The sequence below is a fragment of the Rattus norvegicus genome, chromosome 17 (assembly GCF_036323735.1).
Source record: "Rattus norvegicus strain BN/NHsdMcwi chromosome 17, GRCr8, whole genome shotgun sequence".
Lineage (NCBI taxonomy): Eukaryota > Metazoa > Chordata > Mammalia > Rodentia > Muridae > Rattus > Rattus norvegicus.
Genome location: NC_086035.1, coordinates 73,543,523 through 73,566,074, shown reverse-complemented (window position 1 = coordinate 73,566,074; position 22,552 = coordinate 73,543,523). Strand labels below are relative to the sequence as shown.

Below are 22,552 nucleotides of genomic sequence, written 5' to 3'. Positions count from 1 at the left end.
GACTCAGTGGCAGAGGCCATCAACAAGTCCTTAAATTAGGCAAGCCTCCCAAACCTTTCTAGTTGTAAAACCTAAGAAGATTCTGGAATACTAGTACGGGGGAAAGAGACTATAGGTCTGGCCATCAGTTATCTCTTCTGTCTCAGTGTGTAGCGTAGAGACTACACGATGGGCTGACTCATCACCAGTGGGGTCTGCAGATGCACAAGACAAAACTAGCAAGCTCGAAAGGCAGAGCCAAAGTGAAGGGACTGGACCGGAAGAAAGCAGAAAATTCGGCTCCAGAGTCCTTAACATGCACAGGCCCAGGCTTCTATATCCCAGCACAAAGGTGGGCAAAGGAAAGGAAAAAGACGAAAACAGAAAGGAAAAAAAAGAAAGGTTCAACATGTTTGGAAGTAGAGCGCATCTAATGGGGGGAGGGGAGCAGGCTGGCTCAGAGCATAAGGGTGCTTGTGGGTAAGCCCAATGCTATAAACTCAATCCCCAGAAGTCACAAGATGGAAAAACACTAACTCTTCTTGCAAGTGATCCTCTGACACACACACACACACACACACACACACACACACACACACACACACACCATAGCACGCAGCACAAACCAACATTAAAGAGAGGAAAAACCGTCTCTGTGTCTCTGTGTCGCTTGCAAATTGTAATAGAATTGAAACTATCAATCCCTCCCCCAACCAGGGGGGACGATTTAACCTATGACAGCGTACGAACTCTAGCATTAAAAGCAATCATTACTCAGAGTTCCACAGACTTCCTAGGAAAGGTGAGTAAAGGCAGAAGAGCCTTCCCCTGTGTTCTCTGTACAGACAGACAAATGCTCCACTGTTCATCAGAAAACTCAGGTTTTTCCAGAACTTTTTAACCTTTCTTTTTCTTTTTCTTTTTTTTTTTTTTTTTTTTTGCTCTTTGCTTTAAAATTAAAAACTGTAATTGTGCGACTTATTCTGACTAGACGGTTTTTGCTGTTGGTTTTATTTCTTTCTTTTTTTTTTTTTTTTTTTTTTTTTTTTTTTTTTTTTGGTTTTTTTCTTAGGCCGGGCTCTGAGTGATTCACGGCATTCTTCTGTGGTGTGATCACAGTCATTCAGAGCGAACACCTCCAGCCATTTTTTTTTTTTTTTATGCTTCTTGTTCTGATCCGTCTAAACATCTTGATGTTTAAGTTGGGTAAGCGGAGTTGTTGTTTATGAGTTATCTCTAACACTCAGATATCCGGCAGCTTTTTCCTAGGAAGTTGGCTTTGCACATAAAAGAAAGGAGAAGGAAAAAAAAAAACAAAACTAAAGTGCATGGGGGTGGGGGGTTGAGAGTGTTGGAGAAAAGAGCAAAGATCAGATAGGATGAAGCCTAGAGATCTAAGATTGCCCAAAAAAAAAAAAAAAAAAAAAAAGTTTGTCATGTGTGCACTTCCACCCCTAGAAAGTTTGCTTTTTTCTAAAGAGGATGTGAAAGGTGTTAAATCGTGCTGCTGTCTAACAGGGAAGACAAGTAATGCTTTAAGGAAGCGGGGTGGGGGTGTCTCAGATGTTCAGGTTTTGCTCCACTTTTCCCCCCTTAGAATCTGCATGGGGTGGGGGGTGGTTCTTAGCCTCTGCTCACTTGCTTGCTTGGTGGACTTCAGCTTTCTGATCTGGCTTGTGCGTGGTCGTGGGTCATGGTCATCCCCTGGTAAATTACTCTTACTGTCTCGGGCACACATACTCACACCAGCCAAGCCAGCCCAAGGTTCCAGAATGGAGTTTACAGACGGACACCTCCTGCTTGGTGCCTTTATAAATGCTCAATGGTTTGAGATTCTCTCAAGGATTCCTAATTATCAAAAAGCTCAGGAGAGGAGCGTGTGCAGTAAAGCAGGAAACTCTCGTCCTATGGATTGTGGTTCAGACGAAACAGAACCGAAGTTGAGACCACAAGTCAAGACAGGAACCACCTACATAAAGTTTTCAAAGTGTCAGACCAAGAAGCAGAAAAATACCAGAAACTGGTTCTAAAGTTCAATGAAGTCACCATCAATCCCCTGGCCTAGGCTAGCTACAAACTCGGTATGTGGCTGAGGCTGGCCTTGAACTCCTAATCTTGTGGACCCATCTCCTAAGTTCTGGGATTACAGAGTGCATATCACAACTTGCGAGTCCTATTAATCTTAAAGCATCAGTATCAGAGGTTCATCTACAACCCTGGATCTGGAACTGCCTCCTCAGAGCCTTCTGCTACTTCCAGAGGACGTTCGAAACGGTTCCTGGGATCCTTCATTCCCCACCTTAAATTTCTCTCTGAGACACAGTGGACCTGATGTTGCTAAGCTTAATTATTCTATCGGGATATATGTTTCACGTGTGATAACCAGTAAGTTAGTATCCTTAACATTTAAGAAGTGACTTAAACGTGAAAGATGAAAATGTAAAGTATTTTTCTGTATCTAGTTTGAAAAATATATATAAAAGAAGAGATAAAAGAAATAAAAGGCGGAGGAAAAACAGTAAAAGAGGAAGGAAGAAAAATAAAAGATAGAAAACAACCAGGCCAATTTCCTGCAGAAAGCCATCCTTCTCAGAGACAACACAGAAAACACAAAAACGGATACATGAGTTCAGTCCTTCCAAGAACTTACCAGCCTTCGCTTGGGCTTGATAAGGGGCCGGTTCTGCCCATTCATTTTATGGTAGAGTCCGCAGGCGTTGCAAAGGTAGTGCCCAGTACCATCTCGCCGCCACAGTGGGGTAGAGGTTGCCCCGCAGTTCACACACTCCCTGCCTTCTGGAAACAAGTTCACAGATAAGTCACTTAGGGAAGGAAAGCCTATGAAAAGGAGGTAACACTTAGAAGGACGAGGGAGGGTCTGTGAGATCCCTCAGTGGCCTGGCATTTCCCCCTAAGCCTGAAAATCTGAATTCCATCCCTGAGATACACACGGGTGGTAGGAAAGAACCAACCCCAAGGCAGGTAATAAGATCAGAAGGGAAAATAAAACCAAAAACGTTTCCAAATTCTTGCAAGTGGGGAAATGGTTCTAGTGTGCTACGAAGTTGCAACCCTTCAGGACGCCCGACATAACTCTTCCCAGTTACAAACTGAGGAAATTTGACATGTCCCACTTGGTGAGGAAGATAGACCGAGAAAAGAAGGAGGGAAATGGAACCTTAAAATATTTCCCTAAGAACATGCTGTGCGCAGATCAGTCAGTGACCAGAGCCAAAGACTTCTTTCAGTTTCCTCAAAAGGAAAAGTAAATGAAGCAAGGAATGGGGACCCAGTTTGTTACCAGGTCCTTCTATATAGACTATCTCAGTAACGAAGACCAAGGCAGGAAGAAAAGAAAGATTAACCAATGGCTAGACAGATAAACAGGTAACAGATGTATCCATTGATCGACTGGCTGATTGAGTGGCTAAAACTTCCACATTTTTTTTTAATTATAAACTCCTCTAGTCACAAAGTCATCAATTAAGGCCCAGCAGGATTGACTCGTCTGCTATCCTCACAGCTTCCCCCTTCAAAAAATGCCAGCATTTCCCACAGTTTTGCAGCCCTTGTTTGAGGAACTGAAGTCAGACTCTAGGCCCAGCCTGGCTACCAAGGGCTGATGGAAGGAAACACAGTACCAGCCTTTAGGCAGGAGATCTGCAAGGGGGGGGGGGGGGGAGCCTGGAGAGAAAAGGGCAGAAGGGATAGAATGAAGGTCAGACACAGATTAGGAGGAGAGGTAAGTTAAGTCAAGATGGGTTTGGGGGGTGGATGTCAGTCCCCAGTCCCCTCATTAACTGAGGCCCCAACTTCAGTTTCTCTTTTTCCAAAACCACAAATAAACAAACAGAAAACCAGCCCAGTCAGGTTTGTTCACTCTCAGAAGCAGGGCTAAAGCCAGACAGGGACCCACTCCAGAAAGTTCCTCAGTAGAAATGGATTCCTGGAAGCAAAGTGGTCAGAGAGACTTTTTTTTCAACCTCCGAAGGGGAGAAAGAGTCTGTCTCAAAGAACCTCCTCTGTTTTTGGGAATGCAGAGGGAGACACTAGAACGTCTGGTTCCTCAAGCCAAGGAGAGAGTGGAGACCTCAATCTCCTACAAGAGCAAGCAGCTCGACCTGGTCTACCACAGAGGTGAGGCAAGGAAATGAGGAGACACTCAGGATAGATGGGAAAGCAGAATATATATATATTATATATTTATAATATAGGCAGAGGGGCTGAAGCTATACATCTACAGTAGAGCATTACCATGTACAGGGGCTGGGTTTGGTGCCCTGCACTTAAAGGAATCCCTTTGTCTTGAGAGATTAATCAATGACAAACAAAGTAAAGAAAGAAACTCCAGAAGATCATTTGGGATTCTGGCTTCCCAGAAAGGGAACAAAATCTACCTTGGGAGGGAAAAGACTAAATGGTTTTTAAAAGGCCCCAGATCAAACCCAAAGGAGCGAGGGGGCGTTCACGCTTGTGGGCCCGTCACATCACCTTCTCCAGGGACAATTCTAGGAAGTTATCACCACAACTTAACTCCAACCTTCTCCACCAAGTGGCCAGGAAAACCATAAAAAATATTCTCACTTTACCATCCTCATTACTCGGGGTTTACACTACCATATGTAAACATTGCCTTCTCAAAAACGATTTAAACAGAGATTTTTTTTCTCCCCCAATCTGGATTACAAAAAAAGACTCCGTCTTTTGGGAAGAATTGTCCCTTGTTATCCCAGAACCCGTAGGAATCCACATAAAACATTACATGTACAGCCAAAGGTACTTCCCAAGGAACTAGGTTAACTTTTCTGTCTCCCCCATCAGTTCTAGGGTGCTTTGTACTCAGATAACTTTCTTGTAGGTCAAACTCTGATGGGATATGGCTAATGGCTGTGGGGAGGCTGAGGGGATACCAGCCGTAGAGCCATGGTCAAGAGGCCTTTTGGCTTTGGCTTCTCAAATGTCCACTCCATCCATAGCCATCAACACGCTGGGAGGGAACAGCATAGGCCATGACCCAGCCAAAGCCTGCCTTTTAATCCTATCTGCACAGGGTCCACTTGGGTTCCCTTCTCTGCATAAGCACCTACAGAAAGACTGGAGCTTGCTGGCTGCATGGTGCCTGTACCAGGCACAGCAGAAAGGTAGTCAGGAGGCTTCCCTGAGCAGCATAAATGCCTAGGTACCCTGACCCTGCTGAGGGGATCTCCCAGCCTGTGGCCAACTTGATTTCCTTTCCTTTGTCAGGCAAGAGGGAGGAAGACGGCTTCCTTTTCAGAGGGCTCTTGAAAGCAGAGAGCTACAACGGTTGCTCTTGGGCACAGCCCCGCACAGTAGAGCAATTTTCTGTCTTGATTCACTCCATACGTTTTTCCCGACTGTACTGCCTTACATAGGTTTCCCTCCTGTCATTTCCCCTGGCCTGTGACTTCAGCACACAGCCAATTTTCCTAATGGAGGGCCCCCGACTCTCCTGCTTTCTGTCTCCCTCTTGCCTCTCCCTCTGTCTGCTGTGAGCTGCCAAGCAGACACCTCTCTTAGGTGACAAGAACCACAGAGCTGTGAAGCCGCTTGACATTCAACAGCCATTTTCAAATGCCCCTTGGGCTTCTGACCGAAACCCTGTAACTGGGCTGTGTGTAGGGTAAGATATTTTTCTCAGGAGGCTGGAGGGAGATACCCACATCCAAAAAAGTGGTCAGGGAAACTGAGAAAAAAAAAATGGTTCCTCCCGGTAGGGGTTAAAGGGAATGACACCATCAGCATTGCCTTTTGTTCACAAAGACAGATCCGAGACCGAAAGCGAAGACATCAAGAAAGCAACGTAGGCCCTGACCACAGCTTTCTCTGAAGCACAACAAAGATCCCAACTAGCACCTCTTTTCTGTCTCCTCCAATAAAAGTATCTGCAAAGAGGAAAGGGAAAGGAAGGGGAGGGGGAGGGCAAGGTGAGGAGGGAGAGGAAAGGGGGAAGTGAGGGGGATGGGAGCTAAACCTAAGAGAATCCCCTCTCCAAGAATTCTGACTAGTCTGCCCTCTGCATCCTGAGGGCTTCTAGAAACTTCCCTCTGTACTCCAAAAGTGCCATCTCCTTAGCAGTCAGGCATACCACTCTTGCTTTTTATGACTGTGAGAAAGGAGTAAAAGGGGGGAAATAGGACGCCAATAGTTTCCCTCCTTCACCAAAATAATAAACAAACAAACTTTATGCACAGGATCTGGTTTAGAAAGGGCCTAGTCTGACCTGTTTCTGCCCCTCACTCCCACCTTCACCCACCCCCCTCCACGAGCTTTAAGGAAGAGAGGAGAAAGAAAGAAACCAATCAAACTAAGGACAGAAAAACCAAACCAAACCAAAACAAAACAAAACAAAACAAACAAAAAAAAAAAACAAAACAAAAAAAAAAAAAAACCTGTGCCAACCTGAGGAGGTAGAAAAGAAACCTGGATAGCAGAGTCTTTTGGGAAGTCCGAGTCCCCCCTTCCCCTCACAACCACCACTTCAGCCTCAGAGATGAGGCTCTTCCCTGACCTCAGAGCCTCGCCAGTATAGAGCATTTTTGGTTTGCTTTGTTTTTTAAACCCCATTGCAACTTCAAAACACACAGGCTTCTGTTCCTTGATCTCAGCCCTGCAGCGGAACTTTAGAAGGCAAACAGTCCCCTTGGCTCTTTCTACCCCATCGCCCTCACTCTGCACAAGCCCAGTTCTTGCCTGGGCACCTTTAGCAGACCACCAGGCTCCCTCAGCTCTCTTTTCCTCTAGCTCTCTTTTTGACTCTACCAACAAGGCTACCTCCTTCTCCCTCCTGCCTACTTTCATGTACTGAACTTGCAGGTCTGAGTTTTTCTGTCGGCCTAACCGCATCCGGACTCTATTAAAGTTCCTGGCCCAGGATAAACAATGCAACTGTCGCGTGCAGCCGTCTGAAAATAATTGGATTAGCTAAAACATATCAGCTAAATAGACACAGTCCTGCTCAGGCAGTCAGAGTGAATGTCACCCTGGGAAGAAAAACAGAAAAAGAACGGGGAGGAAGACAGAAAGAAAGAAAGAAAGAAAGAAAGAAAGAAAGAAAGAAAGAAAGAAAGAAAGAAAAGAATACCCTGAAACTGCTCTCCTGGACACTGGTCCCCCAGGACCCTCTGAAGTCTTCCAAACCTAAGCACAGCCTGAGGACTGCACATCCAGCCCTTTATAGACAATGGGTGGTTGTGTTTGGTATCCATTGCTCTTTTGTACGATCTGTGTAGTTGAGATGACCCAATCTCAAATGAACACACCTTACGAGATATAACAATCTTCCCAAAACCCTTTCTGAAAACACACTTCGGTCTGATCACAATCACCCTGGAATGAAATGTAGTAGCCACAAGTTGAGGTTGAACTTGTCTTATTTGTAAAACGGGGGAAAATTCTGCCTGTGTATCCTTTCCTTGCAATGACCTCGACAGAATAAACCTCTCCCCGCGCTTGAACCCATGCTCCGCTTTTGAGGGAAAGGGAAAAGCGGAGAAAGCAGAGGCAGACACCTGCAGATGCAGAATCTTTTTCAGCCTTTCTATCCCTCACACCTGATTTCCAGTCAACTCCCAGGAATCATCCTAAGCTGGGCCTCTGGCCCCTGTTAACCCTGAATGCTCCTAAAAGACACTAGGTAACTTACTAGACAGAACACTTGTCTTCCTTTGCCCCTGAATCCCACCAGAGAGCCACCTTCTGCCTTCAGAAGCTCAGCTAAGAGCCCCCTTTCCATGCAAAGCCTGCTCCTTTTACAAAGTGTCAGCCTCCTCCCCAAATGACACAGACACACACTTATTTATACACAGCTCTATAAAGGACAGTCCTTGGCTATAGCCCCAGTGACCCTCTGTGAGTGGAGGGAAGAGGAACAGTCCGTCTGACAGAGGCCAAAGGGGTCATAGGAAGGACCTGTGTTTGTTTAGGTTGGAGGAGGTTTCGTTTTAGTTTTAAACACTACAGATTTATTCCTGGAGCCATCCATTTGGTCTTGGAAACTAAAGGGTAGTGTTTGAATCCAGAAGTCCCTCGGCAGGCAGGAGGAGAGGGTCTACATTTGTTTTTGTTAGCCTTTTTTTTTTCTTTCCCAGCTCACTGGGGTGGGGAGGATGGGGCAGGGGGTTTACAATTAGATCATGCTTTCTCTCTGCTGCCTAAGTCAGTAGGAATTAAGACACATCACATTCTTTCCAGGCTAGAAGAATGGAAGAAAAGTGGGCTAGGCGATACCTGTAGCCCTCCCCAGAGACCCTTATTTTGGAGGAAAGAACCCCCCCCCCTTTTTTTGCCCTGACCTGGATGTAGTGCAAACAGAAGGGAGCAAAAGAGAGATTCCCAGGGGTGGAGGTGGCCCTTACCTGTGCTGGATCGTGCCTTGGGCCTCGACTTACATCCGAACCCGGTAGGGGATCCTCCCAGTAGGCTGCTGGGAGGGAAGAGTCCGGAGCTGTACTCGGGCACATAGGGCGGATAGGTGGTAATGGGGTGGTGGGCTGAAGACGAGGCCCCTCCCAGGGTGGTCATGCTGCCTCGGGAATGAGACGTCTCCAGCTTCATGCTATCGGGCAGCTGCACCTGATACTTGAGGCACTCTTTCTCATCTTGCCTGGCCGACCCGGCGGATCCCGGGGTGGACAGCGACGGGTCTGGGGAGACGTCCTTCGGAGGGGTGGGCGGGAAGGTGAAGAGATGCGGACTGGAGTGGCCCGCAGCCAGAGAAGAGGATGAAGCCGGAGGGTAGACGGACAGAGGCCCCGGGGAGCCGTGGTGGATGGACGTCTTGGAGAAGGGGCTGAGGTTCCAGGGCGAGGCGGTGTGGTGGCTGCTCAGGGCTTTGCCGCCATCCAGCCAGGGCAGAGATCCGTGCAGCAGAGGCGGGCGGCATACCTGGCTCCCTGCGATGCCAGCAATGGCGGGAGAAGAGGAGGAGGAAAAAAAAGAAAGAAAGAATACCGCAGTGAGAGCTGCCCTGAGACACACTTGGAGATTTTTCCCCTGGCGCCCCCCACCTCCCAGTCAGCAAACCTCCAGGTTCAACCGCAATTGAGCTCAAACCTACTCTAATCTCCGTGGTCCCAGGAGTAGCAGGCCCACAGGCCTCAAGATAGAAGCAGACCCTGTACACACCCAATCAACTCTAAAACGAAAGGCCGGGTCCTAATACTCCAGAGGAGTTGCAAGGACATTAAGAAAGGTCCCTTGGCTTATTTGTCCTTTCCAAATGACCAATCTAAAACAGATTCCCTGGGGTCTCTCTCTAGAACCTGCCTTGATTTATTGGTTCCTTTCCATGGCCCCTATTCTCCCACTGCAGACTTAATCCCAAGCAGGCTGATAAGAAAGTCAGGGTGAATGATGGGGCCTTCACGGGGGAAACAGGACCACACCACTCCTCAACCCTAGGGAGAGGCCCAGCTCCCAACACCTAAGGCAAGGGAAGGTGGGGTGCTTTTGAGAGTTGGTGGTGGAAAACTTCAACACTTGCTTAGAATTGACAAAGCTGCTTCCAGAAGGCCTAACTGGATATTTACAAGGAAAGTTTCACTGCCCAAAACCCTTGAAATGTATCCATACCTAAATTCTGGGATTCCCTCCCCACCCCTCTTCTCTTTCTTCACCCAACCAAGAAGCCCCTAGGCCCTCGAGATTTTCCTGTTCACTGGGGCATTCTGTGAATTTTTCACCTGAGACACAAAATTCCAGTTTATGTGTTTATTTCAATTGAAGGGTGACTCATATACAAGCATGTTTAGCCTTCACTTAAAATACACAGTGCTAAGGCGGTCATGAGTTATTCAAGCCCATGCTCTCTGATAAGGTAAACTTTAAACTCCGAGCCCATAGCTACACCCTTATTGATCTTTCAATCCAGTACCCGCCTCACCATTTGACACTCTAGTCAACCATTAAGAACAATACTGAAACTAAAATCTTAAGTGAGAGGAAGGGGAGGGCAGTCAAGAGAGATGGAGAATTCTCTTGAACACCAAGGGTTAAGGTTCTCTCTCTCTCTTTTTTTTTTTATGCAGGAAGTTGTATAGTAAATAACATTAGGTCTGATCTACCTCATTTCCACTTAACTGCTAATCTGCACACAACCCGAGCAAAGAGAGCCCCATCCGCAGAAATGACTGTTTAAAACTTGGCGGCTCTAGGGTAGAGGATGCCTGCTGACCAGAGGGGCTAGTTCACAGGCGCCAAGGCTAGCTCTGTGCGTAGAGAGACCTGAGCAGACCTCCAGCTAGTTAAGAAAACCTCCCACCTTCCCTTCAAAAAAAAATGTTTTGTTTTGTTTTTTGCTCGTTTAAGCGCATAAACTTACAGCTGGGAAGTGTTAGAGTCCCCTGTCTCAATCACACAAGGATGGATTTCTTTCTTTCTTTTTCTCCTTTTTAAACACCTCAGAACTCCCCTAAATTTCTCAAGATGAATGGTTAGGGGGAGTAGGCAACTGGAAACACTCCTACTTAAAAAGAAACTTTGATGTATCCTAAATCTTTGAGGCATATGTAGGAACTACAGTAGGCCGGAGGAGAAAATGCGGCCAGGATTGCTGGCAATTAAGCTAAAAGCTAAAAGGAAAATTCTGTGTAGCCGGGAGTCTAATCACACCTGACTTCTCTTCAGTTTAAGGCTTCCTCCCCCTGTGTGGTGTCAACCACCAGATTCTCTTCCTCAAGATACCGGTAGGTAGGAAACTTGCCTAAAAGTCAAACGCACTAGCTTCTGAGAGTGGGGAGCAAAAGAAAACAGAAATAAATACACGTGTTTGGGCCTTTTCTGAAAATACAAAAGGAGAAACAAATTGCAAGGCTCTGACGGAAGACCCCTTCCACCAGATAACTAGAAGCTGGAAGCTCTTCGGAGGAGCCCAGTTCCAGGCCGGCCTAGCCCTCACTGCCGCCCCGCCTGAAAGGCTCGGCGCCTGCAGGCACAGCTTGAGATTTCTCCCCGGCTGCAAAAAATCTACAGCCGCAGTGGACCTGGCGCTTGCCAGGTGAGTGCCTGGTCTGAAAGACACCGGCCCAGAGAGGTGCCTGCTGCACTCTTTTATAAAAAACACACTCTCCCAACGAGCTACACTGCTTCCTCGCCCATTTCCGGGCCCCCGGTTTTTTGGTTTTGTTTTTTTTTTTTTAAATGAACTAGTAACACACTTATGTGCTTTGACTTGCTCTGCCCAGCCATGGTCTCTTGGACCCAGAAAAACAGGCGCGGATCCAGAGGGTTCCAGCACCAAGGTGGACTCACCGTGGTGGGTCGGAGGATACCTCTGCACCGTAGCCCTGACCGAGTTTCCGTAGTAGGACGGGACGTGGTTGCCTTGACCATCGATGTTAAAAAGTACGTCCACCTCTTCCGTCAGGGGGTACTGTGCCGGGTCCATGTACGAATGGCCGAGGCCCGGGTGGTGCGTGTCTGGGTGCTGCCCGTTGAGGACCGCCGGGTGATGGTGGCTCACCCAGCGCGGCTGGTCCGTAGTCACCTCCATGTCCCGGGCTGTGCTCGCGCCCTCTCGCCGGGCCCGGAACCCTCGCGGGTAGAGGGAGGGCTGTCGGCCTGGGAGGTCCGCGGAGTCCTGCCGTCGGAGGCCCAGGAGAGGGAGTCGCTTAAAGGTTTGTTTGTAGTGAAGTGGATAGAAAAGGTGAGCAAAGGAGAGGGTTTAGGGAGGAAAGAAAATTCTTTGCGGGATAGCTTAGCAAAAGAAGGAAAGAAAGAAAGAAAAGGGAAAGAATGAAGAAAGAGGGAGACCCCCTCCAAAAAAAAAAAAAGCAAACACGGAGGAATAAAGGGGCAAAAAAAAAAAAAAAAAAAAAGGAGCGAGAAAGAGAGACGAATCCAAGTGTGGCCACAGTGCACACTGGTTCCTTGGCGCTCAGAGACGGTTGCTCCTCTGATCACCTGCAAGGGAGAGAAAGAGAGACTTGGATGAGCTGTAAGTACTTTTAACACCTGATTCTGGAGGGCACTAGGTCTTCTCGAGCTTTCCGCAGGGCCGACTCACCCGGGACGTGCACACGCACGCGAAGACCCAGAGGGAAAGGAAGCCAAGCTCCCCAGCACACCTCCAACAGCCAGGCTCGCAGGAGCCCGGGACTGACTAAGCAATTAAAACTTGGGGACAAGTCCTCTCTGGAGGACACCGGCCCCGGGATCTTTCCAACCACTACAAGTCCTCCAAAGGGAGACAACTGAGCTTTTAGTTACAAAAATAAAAATAAAAAATAAACTCAAAATCTCAAAGGAACAAAAACCAGCCCCAAGAGGAGGGAGTGATATCAAACTTTAAAAAAAAAAAGTCACAATACCAACCTGGGTAGCAAGGAGCGGAGAGGAGGAGGAGGAGACGTGTGACCTGCCCGGTCAGATTGCGTAGCTCTCTATGTCTCTCTCTCTCTCAGTCTCTCTCTCTCAGTCTCTCTCTCTCTCTCTCTCTCTGGTTTCCTCTCCCTCTCTCAGTATTTTTTTTTTTTTACAGGGAATGCATTCTTTCTGAAACTATCAAGACGGCGCCAGGCAGCTCAGTGTTCGCAGACAGCTGTGGCGCGACGCAACTTAAGGAGGTTCTAGTGTCATCCGCGCCGAGGGGGAGGAGCCTGGCGCTGGCAGGAGGGGACACGATCCCCAGCACAAGGAAACTGCAACCCAAACCCGCTCCAGGACTTCACTTCCACCCCCATCCCATCCCCCCCCCCACCCCGCACACCGCTACCCCTCCTCCCGCCCCTCTACTGACCGGAAAGGGGCGCCGCCAAGGGCCGCCTAGGGCAGAGGGGCCGCGGGCAGGGTGGGCGAGGCCGGCCGGGGCTTGGGGCAGAGGGGACAGGCAGGAGGGAATTCGCTCTCTGGCCCTTTAAATGTAGCAAAGCCGGTTCATTCGGGCTCAGTAGATTATTCCGTACGAGTGAAACCCGGCCGCCCCATTCATAAAGCTAATTTCCATGAGCAGACTTTTCTTTTCGACAGTTTAAAAAAAAATGAGCAAACTTTTAAATTAGGATTCAAGGTAGAACACCTTTTTAGTTTATATCAGCTTAGGGGCTGTACGCTTGTAAAAACTGATCAGAAAAGTTTCACGGCGAAGTAACTGAAGATTTGCCTCCCGAACCAGTCTCCAGGGAGGAGGCTGAATCGCTCAAAGGACCTGGGCTTTGATTCGGACGCCCGCGTTATTTGTTATGATCTCGGCTTGCTCTCCCAAACCTCTCCGGCACGAACAGCGTCCGCTGTTGCAGCTGTCCTTCCAGACCTAATGATATAATCAATGTGTGCTTTGGACTTAGTGATAACGTGATGCACAGAAAGCTGGGTTGGCGAGACCTGAGCTCACTGGTCCCCGAAGTACCGTGTACAACTAACTTGATCTTTGCTGGGGTGGCCTAACTTTTTCCTTCGCCCAGCTCGGGGTCCTACTTAATTCTGCTTTCACCCGAGGAAAACGGTTCCCTCCATAGTCCCCAACCCTGACCTCCGGGGTGGAATCCAACGGCAACTTCCCTGGACAGAGTGGGTCTCTGGGCCCGAGTCTGGTAGGTGGGCAGCAAGCTGACACCAGGGGAGAGACTGGAAGACGCCCAGTGGAGGGGGCGGAGCGGACGAAGGCGGGACCATTGTAAGGACCAATCATCGGGAGATACCACGGCCGGGCCGCAATCGCCCCGCCCCACGGGCTCCAACCTCTGCGGCCCTGTTCCGTCCTTTGAGTCACTGCATCCCCTAGTGGCGTTGAGGTTTCTGCAGCCTGGGTCCAGAAAACACAGCCCGGATGACCAAGGTCCGAAAGAGACTTCGGGTGCACCCCAGGGCAGTGTAAGAGAAGGTGTTCCCATTGCACCCTTCAAGGCAGAGAGCGTCACTTGGAGAGTTACTGGAATTGAAGGCATCATTCCCTCTTTGTTTCTTTACCCCAAAATATCTCCCACCGATTCAAAACTTCGATTCCCGACAAGCCCTTTCTTAAAAGTTCCAAATAACTCCTATTCTGCTGTGGAGAAAAGGCATCAGTGTCTACCTTGAAGCCAGTGGAACGCGGTGAAGGGGGAGGTGCGTTCTTTTTACAGTACAACCCTCGAAGAAGACAAAATTTACTTGGAAATGTGCCCTGCGGGCTTGCGTTTGGAACTTCTCCTGATATCTCATCTTTTACATCTGATCTTTGTCTGAAATCAAGGCTGAATTTCTAAATACAAACTATGAAGATACCTCTTTTTATATAAGTCTCCCTCCCGAGTTTATCCTGCACCCCTTGGTCTCACGTTTACGAGGACGACCTAGTCTTAGAATATCGATTCTTTTACTTTCACTCTTTGACCAACTCATCTCTCCTGGGCCAATCAAGCTGCCAGCATCTCATCCAGCTCACCGCGCGCTCTCAAAACCTTTTAATTATTTAGTTGCTGTCTAACATTCACCGGAAACCATTCCATAAACAAGCAGAGAAGACCGCACACACATTTTTGCTAAAAGGCCCGGAATTAAGATTAAGAATGAGAGTTTAAAAGGAGAAAAAAAATACTATTCCTGTATCACTCATGAGTTGTATAGGATACGAGTCAGCCTGACCCTAGTTCACAGCTTCGAGAAAAACCCCAAGTAAGCATATCTCTTTGGTCCCGGGCACTGAGATCTAGAGGAAGGAAAGGGGCAAAAGAAATCCTTCTGGAGACAAGAAAGCGAGCTACTGACGCCGAGACTTGCACGTGTTAGTCTATGAGGCTTATAATGTAGTTTTAAAGACTGGAAAAGAAAATACTTCTGAAAAGGGAGGCTTCACTAGTAGGGGCGCCTCTCTAATAAATTTAGTAGTGGGAATAGAGAGGATTATTCGTCTTAATTCAATCACCAGAGGAGCTATGCCGGATGCAAAGAACACTCCCCTCCCTTGGAAAAATAAAAAATCTAGTAGGCCCCTCCTGGTCTGAGGTAGTTTGGGTCTGGCAGAGAGGGGTAGGGGGCCTGAGGCTAGATGCCCCGGGCAATGGAGCCAGCCTGTAGGGGGTATTTAACGTGTAATTCCCAGCCGGTCCGCCCCTGTTCCCGGACTGACAGTGGGTAATTGGGAAAGAGGACGTTGCTCTTTTGATGGCCCGCGCCGGCCAGTCTCGCCGACGCCACACTGGGTTTGACGTCACGGGCCGGCCCCGGAGTCAGAAACACAGAGCAGGGTAGGGGGAGGGAAAAAGAGAGGAGGGGGATAGCGGGGAGGGAGGCCGAGGTCGGCTCCGAGACCCACCGAGAAGAAGGGGGAAGGGATCCAGTCCGGGAGAGGCTGCGGAGCGTGGCCTGAGGCGGAGAACCGGACTCCGGGGGTCTGGGCCAGGACAGGCGCCGGTCTGACCCGCCTGGCTCGCAAATGCAGGCCGGGCTCCCTCCTCCCCTGGCGGGTGGCGGGGGAGGGGAGGGGGCTTGAGGCCAGAGGGAAAGGTGGTACCAATCCTCCAGTTCCAGAGCTACAAAGCTGATCCAGGCCTCGTTGGGGGACGCCTAAACGCCCTTCTAAAGACCTGGGGTGTCATCACCACACCACCCCCGGGCACACGGAGCCTGGCTCGGTGTATCGCATTCCCCTTCCTCCCCCGGAGCATCTGGCGGAGCTGGGGGAAAGGCAAGAGAAAGCCATCAAGGAGGATGCTGTAGCTGCTGCTGCCTGAAGTCTTTGGCTCCTGTAGTTCATGAGGCCTCCCTCAATAGGGTAAGGGGCTGGCGAACGCTCTGGGTCCCTGGGGACTCAGGCATCCCCGAGCAGAGCAGGCAAAGCTCAGCTAGAACCCGTATCTGGGGTTGTGTACTTGGGTAGCCCGAGCCAATTGGGCCTATCTGAAACCCCCAGGCCTTGAGGCTGCTATTGCAGGCGTCAAGTTGAGCAGGTTGTGTGTGCCCTCTTGGGGAAAGGTTAAGAAATGGATCTGACTTTCTCTATGCTTGGAGTAAGCTGGGACACCCCTCACCCCCCACACACACACACTTGCTCGTCTTCATCTTCAGGTCCCTCCCACTTGCCTTCACTTGGGCGTTGAGACCCCCATCCCTCTAGAAGCACACAGAGACGGTCCCCTTCAGAATTTGGGAGCCCTGATTGAAAGGAAAAAAAAAAAAAAAAAAAAGGCTGAGCGGGTGACTGAGCCTCACCACTGGGGCCAGGAGCCCAGAAGGTAGTAATCCACCCAGCGTCACCAACCCGAGCCTGACTCCGGGAGAGGCCAGGCGAGCTCCGCGGGGCCGAGATGTGAAACGATGCTACCTTGGGGGGGTCCGGGGTGGGGGGTGTTGAGCGTTGCCCTCCAGAGAGTGATCAGCAAAGCCGAACCTCGGGGGTCGAAGGACTATAGTTACTAATCCTAGACAGGGGTAGAAAGCGTGCCTCGGAATGCCTAGGGCTGTCATTTGAGCGTGTTTACTTAAGGACTTTGCATGCGGAGCGCAAGCGGAATAGTAGGATTCTCCTAGAGGCAGCAAATATTTGCAGGCTGGAGACCGAAGCGGATCGGGGCCGTGCTGCCTTGTTCCTCCTCCCGGAGCCACGGCGCCGGCCTGGGCGGATCTGATGGCGCTGTTACCGACTGAAGTGAAGCCCGGAACCTGAAGGGCTGGGAGGTCGGGGAGAAAGCAAAGCAGCACCGAAGGCCAGAAACTAAATACACAGCCCAGGACCCCGACGACCCAAGGACTAGGGGTAAAGTCCCTTCCCATTCCAGCTCGATCAATCTTCCTTCCCGTGCGATCGATTAATAAAAACGAAGTGAAAAGACCATGGTCGCTGTGGGTCTGGAAAGGAAGTGGGGGCCAGAGGTATCCAGGCCGGCGCCGGTACCCACTTCCCACCGGTTCGCAGCCCGGAGGTCTGCATCGCCTCGGACTAGAGAAACCGGGCGGTGGCGAGAACCCAGGGAGACCACGCGGGGCCTTTAATTGGGTGTATCCGTTTTAACAGTGGCCATTGTTGAAGCAATTAGCGAGAGACAATAACCACCGAGCTGCGTTTAATTCGATTTTGTGCACGCTGCAATTCCCCACCCGTGCTCTGCGATATGCAGGCCTGGGATAACCGGTAGGGTCTGGATGTGAAGGTACGGGTTGGGTTCCTTGATCATTTTGTCTTAGGCATGGAAGTTGTAAAAGAAAGGCGGGAGGGGGAGCTAGATCTGCCTCCCCCCCCATCAGGGCAGGGTAGGAGACTCGTCCTTGATCATCCCCCGGACCACTGTTCTTTCTTGGAGCGTGGGTTGGAGCTGCGGCCGCCACGTCAATCCACAGTGCCTGTTTGAGAGGAGAAAAGCCGGGAAGGATGGGACATGGATCCAAGTCTCAATCTTCCTTCCCCCGCCTCGGTTCCTCGAACCAAATCCGAATTACCTTCCCAATCGGGGGAGGAGCAAAGAGACCCTGCTTAAGTCTCACAACACACCACCTTCTCCTCTGGAGCCAACCCCAGTACCCCCTCCTCTGTTTCAGCCTCCGGATTAGGTTACCCGGGCCGGGCGATGACTTTTACTGGATACGAGAATAGCACAGGTAAAGCTGTATAAACAGTTCCCGGCTGCGAAGCAGGAGGGTTATGCCGGGGACACAGTCCCAAGGCGCCACCAACCAGCCTGGCTTGAGCACACGAAAACGGCTGGGGAGACCGCTTTGCCACAGCGACCCGGACCTCACAGGTTAAACACATATTACGTTATCACCATAGCTTTCACCACGTCCCCTTTTTCCCCCCCGCATGAGCTGAAATGCAGAAAAGAGAGCAAAATCAAAAACGCGGTGGAAAATGAAGCAGGCAGTGGGCCGTGAGGGCTGGGGCTTAGTGCTCCTCAACGGAGACACCTCAACTATTAAAGCAGTAGAGAGAGAACTTTAGTGATGTAGAGAAAGAAGGACGCTAAAAGTCACTGGGAACGAGAAGAAGCTCGCAGTGAAAGCCAGGGTGGGGGGTGGGGGGACTCGTGGGAATTTGAATGAAAAGACTATGCACCCGCAGATCTCCCGGCTCCCACGCCCACCCGCCCCGGGTCTGGGGTCCACTTTCCAAGCAAAATGAGCCACTGTTTGGGTTATATGTTTTGATTTTTTTGCTTATTCATCTATCACAGTTTAAAACACCGGAGAAAAACTGCCCGAGCCAGGAGGAGCGGGGTAGCCAAGCAGAGACTCTACCCGGGAAGAAAGGCGCTGAGCAATTACCTGCTTCGCACTCCGCCCCCAGCCCAGCCCCAGCCCTCACCTTCATCTTCGAGGGTTTCTAGCCCTCCCTCAGCCGCTACTACCCGCCCCCCCCCCGCTTGAGAAAACCCCTGATTATAGCGAGATTAAAAAAATAAAATGGGTAGATAAGGGTGAAGCGGAAAGGGGCAGGCGGACAGGGAGAAGACCGGGGATTTCTGTTTTCGTATAGAACAAAGCACACGCGACGGAGGTGGTGACGGAGGAACCCAAGCCTAGGGTGGGAAGAGAAAGAACTAATCCAGAAAGAAGAAGGTGTGCGCTTTCTAGCTACGCCTGGAGGAGCCTAGGAAAGAGCCAGAGATGCAGGTGACCCATTGGGAAGTGCAGGCTCCCGCAGCCGCTCCTCTGCCCTTTGGCACCATTAATTTCCAGTAGGATATTCGCTGCCTCTAGACCTGGCCTGCTCCCAGGAAAGCCCCAGACCCCCACCTTTGAAGCACCTAGAATACCGCACGGCATCCAAGAAAATCCGGAGCCAGGCGGTTGGGGTTCCACCGCTTAAACACACAGGCTCCTTCGTAAAGACGTAAAACTGTGAGGCTGAGGAGGGACAGTCTTGGTCACCTGCTCGGTTCAACCCTGGCCTCTTGGCTTCGCCCGGCTAGTTGAGGCGCTCCCCAGTCCCCAGCGCCTACTTCAACCCACTCTCCTCTGGAGCTTGGGTGGTTTTAAAAGGAGAAAGTGGGCTTTATCTTGCAGATGTGGGGCTTTTGCATCTCTAGATTAGCCGAAGGAATTGGAATGCCGATTGTTGAGGGACAGTCCACTTTGGATGGGGGCTGAGGTGAGGAGAGGGATGTGGGAGCTTTACAGCAAAGATAGGAAAGCAGGAGGCGATAAGCTTCAGATACTGGGTCGAGCAGAGGCGGGCTTTAAAAAAAAAAAAGAAAGAAACGAAAGCAAGAATCATTGGTGTCATTGAACACGATGGTGACCCCATAGAAAAGATCCTGAGTGTGCCTGGCTCAGATTGGCAAAACCAAGACTTCCCGGGCATCACGGGCTCTTTGCCCTGAGTTACCATCTGCCTGCCTGCGACTCTCCACTCATGGGTCCAGATCCACCAGGGGACCCTCCACAGCCTACCACCTAAGCAAAGTGAGCTCCGGCAATTTGTTACATAAAATAAAACCACCAGCAGACTCAGGTGCTTACCCATCACCAGCTCCTTGCAGACCCTCTCCTCCGGACAAGCCAGGACTTCCGAGAGAGCGCCTGGCAATCCTTCCAAGCCATCCAAGTTGCCTATGCACTTCCTCAACATCACCCTAGCCCCGTTGGAACCAGAAGGAAGCAAAGGGTGCTCTCTTCCCCCACAGTTAATAAACCTCCCGGATTATTCCAACCGCTAGTGGGAAGGGGTGAACAGAACTATTGGATTGGTACACAAAGGCATACCTGGAAAGGAACACATACTCAAGTGTGAAGTAGCTTGGACATCAAGAATAAAACAACCCGGGGGGGTAGCCTAAAGAGAGTTAAAATAGCCCAGGGCTAGAGAACAGAAGGCTTCCCCCTTTAGTCCCACTCAGTGTTGGAATCCTTCTTTCTTTATCAAAGTCTTCACTGCAGGGCACACATATTGCTGAAGGAGGTGGAAGCCCTAGGACTCCCATAGATCTGCAACTTCCCTGGGCCCTGCTGTGTGGTTTTGGGCAAATAGCAAACACGGATATCGCCCTAATGCTTGCACCGATCCCTTCACTCCTTCACTATGTCTATACCTGAACCCACATGTTTTCTGCAACAAGGCAGAGTCAAAATAGGAGATAAAGAAAAATGAAGCTAGCCTGCTGTGTGTCTGGGCTTTGGATTGTGACAGAAGGGGACTGGAGAATCTGGAGCCGCTAACAAGGACAGTTTAGGTAGAGGGTGATGTAGACCACCACCACGCATGGCATTCTCTAAGCCCTGTGTCCTCAAGCCAGAAACCTTAGGCCTCAGCGAGCTTGAGCCTTGAAGCTGCTGGGCCTTCTTCTAAATCCTAATGCTCTGTCTAGCAGGACAGAAACTACATCTAACGTTGATAAAGAACGTTTTTTACATTCTCATTTCCCAGGAAGCCCTCTTCCCCACAAGCAGCAATGTGGGCAGCCAGGCATCTTGTTTAGAAATACCTGGACTCCTTCCACCTGGGTTTCTGGGGTTCCTTGGCCATCAACCTGCTGCTGGGGGGAACAGCTCGCTACCCCCACCATAGAGTGAAGGGGCGCAGAAAGGCCACCCATTATTTTCCCTTTAGAGTTCTGGGTCTCTGCAACTGTGATTTCAGGGTCCTGCTGTAGTCTATAAGGGGAGGAGAGGGTCAAGAAATATGGAAATGCACCTATACCAAGAGGAATCCAGCCGGCACTGTTACTTCATTCCTACTCTGGATGGACCCACACCTGTCAGTTTGTCACCCTGCTCTATTACAGAAAGACCTTTTCTTTCTTTTTTTTTTTTTTTTTTAATAGCAGCTACTCTGCTCATATCTCAGACTTTCCTTGCATTTTAACATTATCCTGTGTGTCTGTCTGTCTGTCTACCTGCCTGCCTGACTGCCTATGTGTCTGTATGATCTATTTCTGAATGGCATAGAGGAGGTCTGGTGGTCTGATGTCCTAGGAAAAATATTTCAATTTTATCCCCTCTGTCTTCTCGCTCCACAGAACCCTGGTCACACTCTCTGGGAAACTGGTTTTCACTCCCACCGCACAGTGCTTCTGTTAACAAGGGTGCCTACCGACCACCAGCTACCCTGAGGGGATGCCAGATGTTGACGCATTTGGGCTCCGACTTGGTCCAGCAGTGCACATGTTTCTTAGACGATGTGCAGACAATGAAGCTAAACATACCCTTGCTAGCGGGGAAAAGTGAAGATGGAGTTGACACTTGGGCACGGCAGCCACCTTTAGAGAAGGCTCCTGGGTAGACGGGCTATTTCCTCTACGTTCTCCGTGCAGTGAAAAGCATCTACGCAGAGCCCTGCCCAAGCATCCCGCCAGCCCTTATTCCCACCCACCCCCATTCAGTTTGTCTTTGCACCCCAAGTTCTACCAGCCCCTTCCTCCAAACAAGGACATCCAACACACTCCCACACCACAATCACCCAAGGTCACTGCAGGAAGCCAAAGACTTCCAGTGTCCAGAAAGAACAATAAAGGGCTGGGGTCCAGTTCACTTTCTCCCAGAGGCAGCTGTCCCCATGGGGGAGACCTTCTCTTTAATTTTCTCCACGTGGAGCAGGGAGAAGGAAAACAGAAGAAAAGGGGATAGCTATGTACTCACTGACCAGGGCAGCTCTCTCCTGAAGGCCAGCTGTTTTTTGTTTTTTTTTCCACCCGCCTTGCTGGAGATCTGAAGGTAGAAATGACCGGCAGTCTTCACCGCTGCTGCGGAAGCTCCCACAACAGTCCCAGTGCCGTGGCCGCTTCACTGCATCTCAGCCAGAGGTAAAACCTGTGTGCTGTGAATCCTTGCTAAGAGCCCCCTCCTCTCTGCCTCTCTTGGCTCAGAGTAGACAGCAGAGCTCTTCCGGGTTGCAACGGGGTTCGGGGAGGGGGGAGGAGGGAAGAAGAAGGAGGAGGGAGGGAATGAATAGCATCCCCTTTTGCAAACACACAAACCCGCACATCAGAGGTGTGTGAAACTGAGTTGGAAAGGGGTGGGCAAGAAAGATCGCCTGAAACGTAACCTGCCCCTGGTGCCTACAAAGCCAGCCCACTGTCTTCCGACAGGGTTGGAATTAACACTATAAATGTCACTGTCCTGTGGAACAGGCCATTACCATAGGCACAGACGTGTCTGAAGCATTTTCTTCTCACTTCTGAACAAATCGTTCAATAGGAGGTTTGATGGGCACAATCAGAAATAAACAGTATATAAAGAGCTATCAAACTAGTAAGTCTTCAAAGTGCTTTCCTTCTCCCAACGTTTAGATTTATAGGACACCCCCATTCTCAAAAATAGGGTCTTTGCTTCACCACCACCACCGCCACCACCCTTTAGTTGGAACGTCTAGTATATTAGAATTAGAATGTTGTGGCCAGGCTTGATTGTTGAGATCTAATCCAGGTGTAGAAGAGTGTTCATTGGTGACACACAGACTAAAGGATCCCATGGGTCCCAATTCTGTTAAACATTTTCAAGAGGAAATTTTACCTTTGAGGAGAAAAATGAAAAATAAAAAACAGAAACCACGGGGGGGGGGTGGCTCTCCAAAGGAAATGAAGCTGTGCCTACCAGGACCCAGTAAACTGCAGTGTCCTCCTTAGAGTGCCCCCCCAATGTCCCCCACATTTCATCCACATCCCAATAGCCAGGGCATCAGAATCCTTGCCAAGAGAATCTGCCACGA

At 49.9% G+C, this 22,552-nt stretch overlaps 1 protein-coding gene and 1 long non-coding RNA gene across 11 annotated transcripts in view; one reads left to right on the top strand and one right to left on the bottom strand.

Moving 5' to 3' along the window:
- The window catches only part of Gata3 (GATA binding protein 3), a 31,437-nt gene extending 9,596 nt beyond the window's left edge, over positions 1-21,841 (bottom strand). For 2 of the 7 annotated variants that reach the window (XM_017600667.3, XM_063276785.1), the window contains exons 1-4: positions 12,310-14,968; positions 11,248-11,898; positions 8,355-8,891; positions 2,630-2,772 (exon numbers count right to left, since the gene is read on the bottom strand). In XM_017600667.3, coding sequence (XP_017456156.1) covers positions 2,630-2,772; positions 8,355-8,891; positions 11,248-11,488 — 921 coding nt within the window. In that variant the 5' untranslated portion in view covers positions 11,489-11,898; positions 12,310-14,968. 7 annotated transcript variants of the gene reach the window in all.
- On the top strand, positions 15,163-20,431 carry LOC120097843 (uncharacterized). Of its 4 annotated transcripts, none has more exons than XR_005495653.2 (4): positions 15,163-15,688; positions 16,463-16,669; positions 17,449-17,651; positions 18,081-20,431. It is a non-coding gene; the product is annotated as an uncharacterized LOC120097843 (long non-coding RNA). The 4 variants fall into 4 exon arrangements; XR_010058974.1 differs by having other exon boundaries at positions 16,463-17,063; XR_010058975.1 differs by having other exon boundaries at positions 16,463-17,651; positions 18,383-20,431.
- Positions 21,842-22,552: the final 711 nt, after the last annotated feature.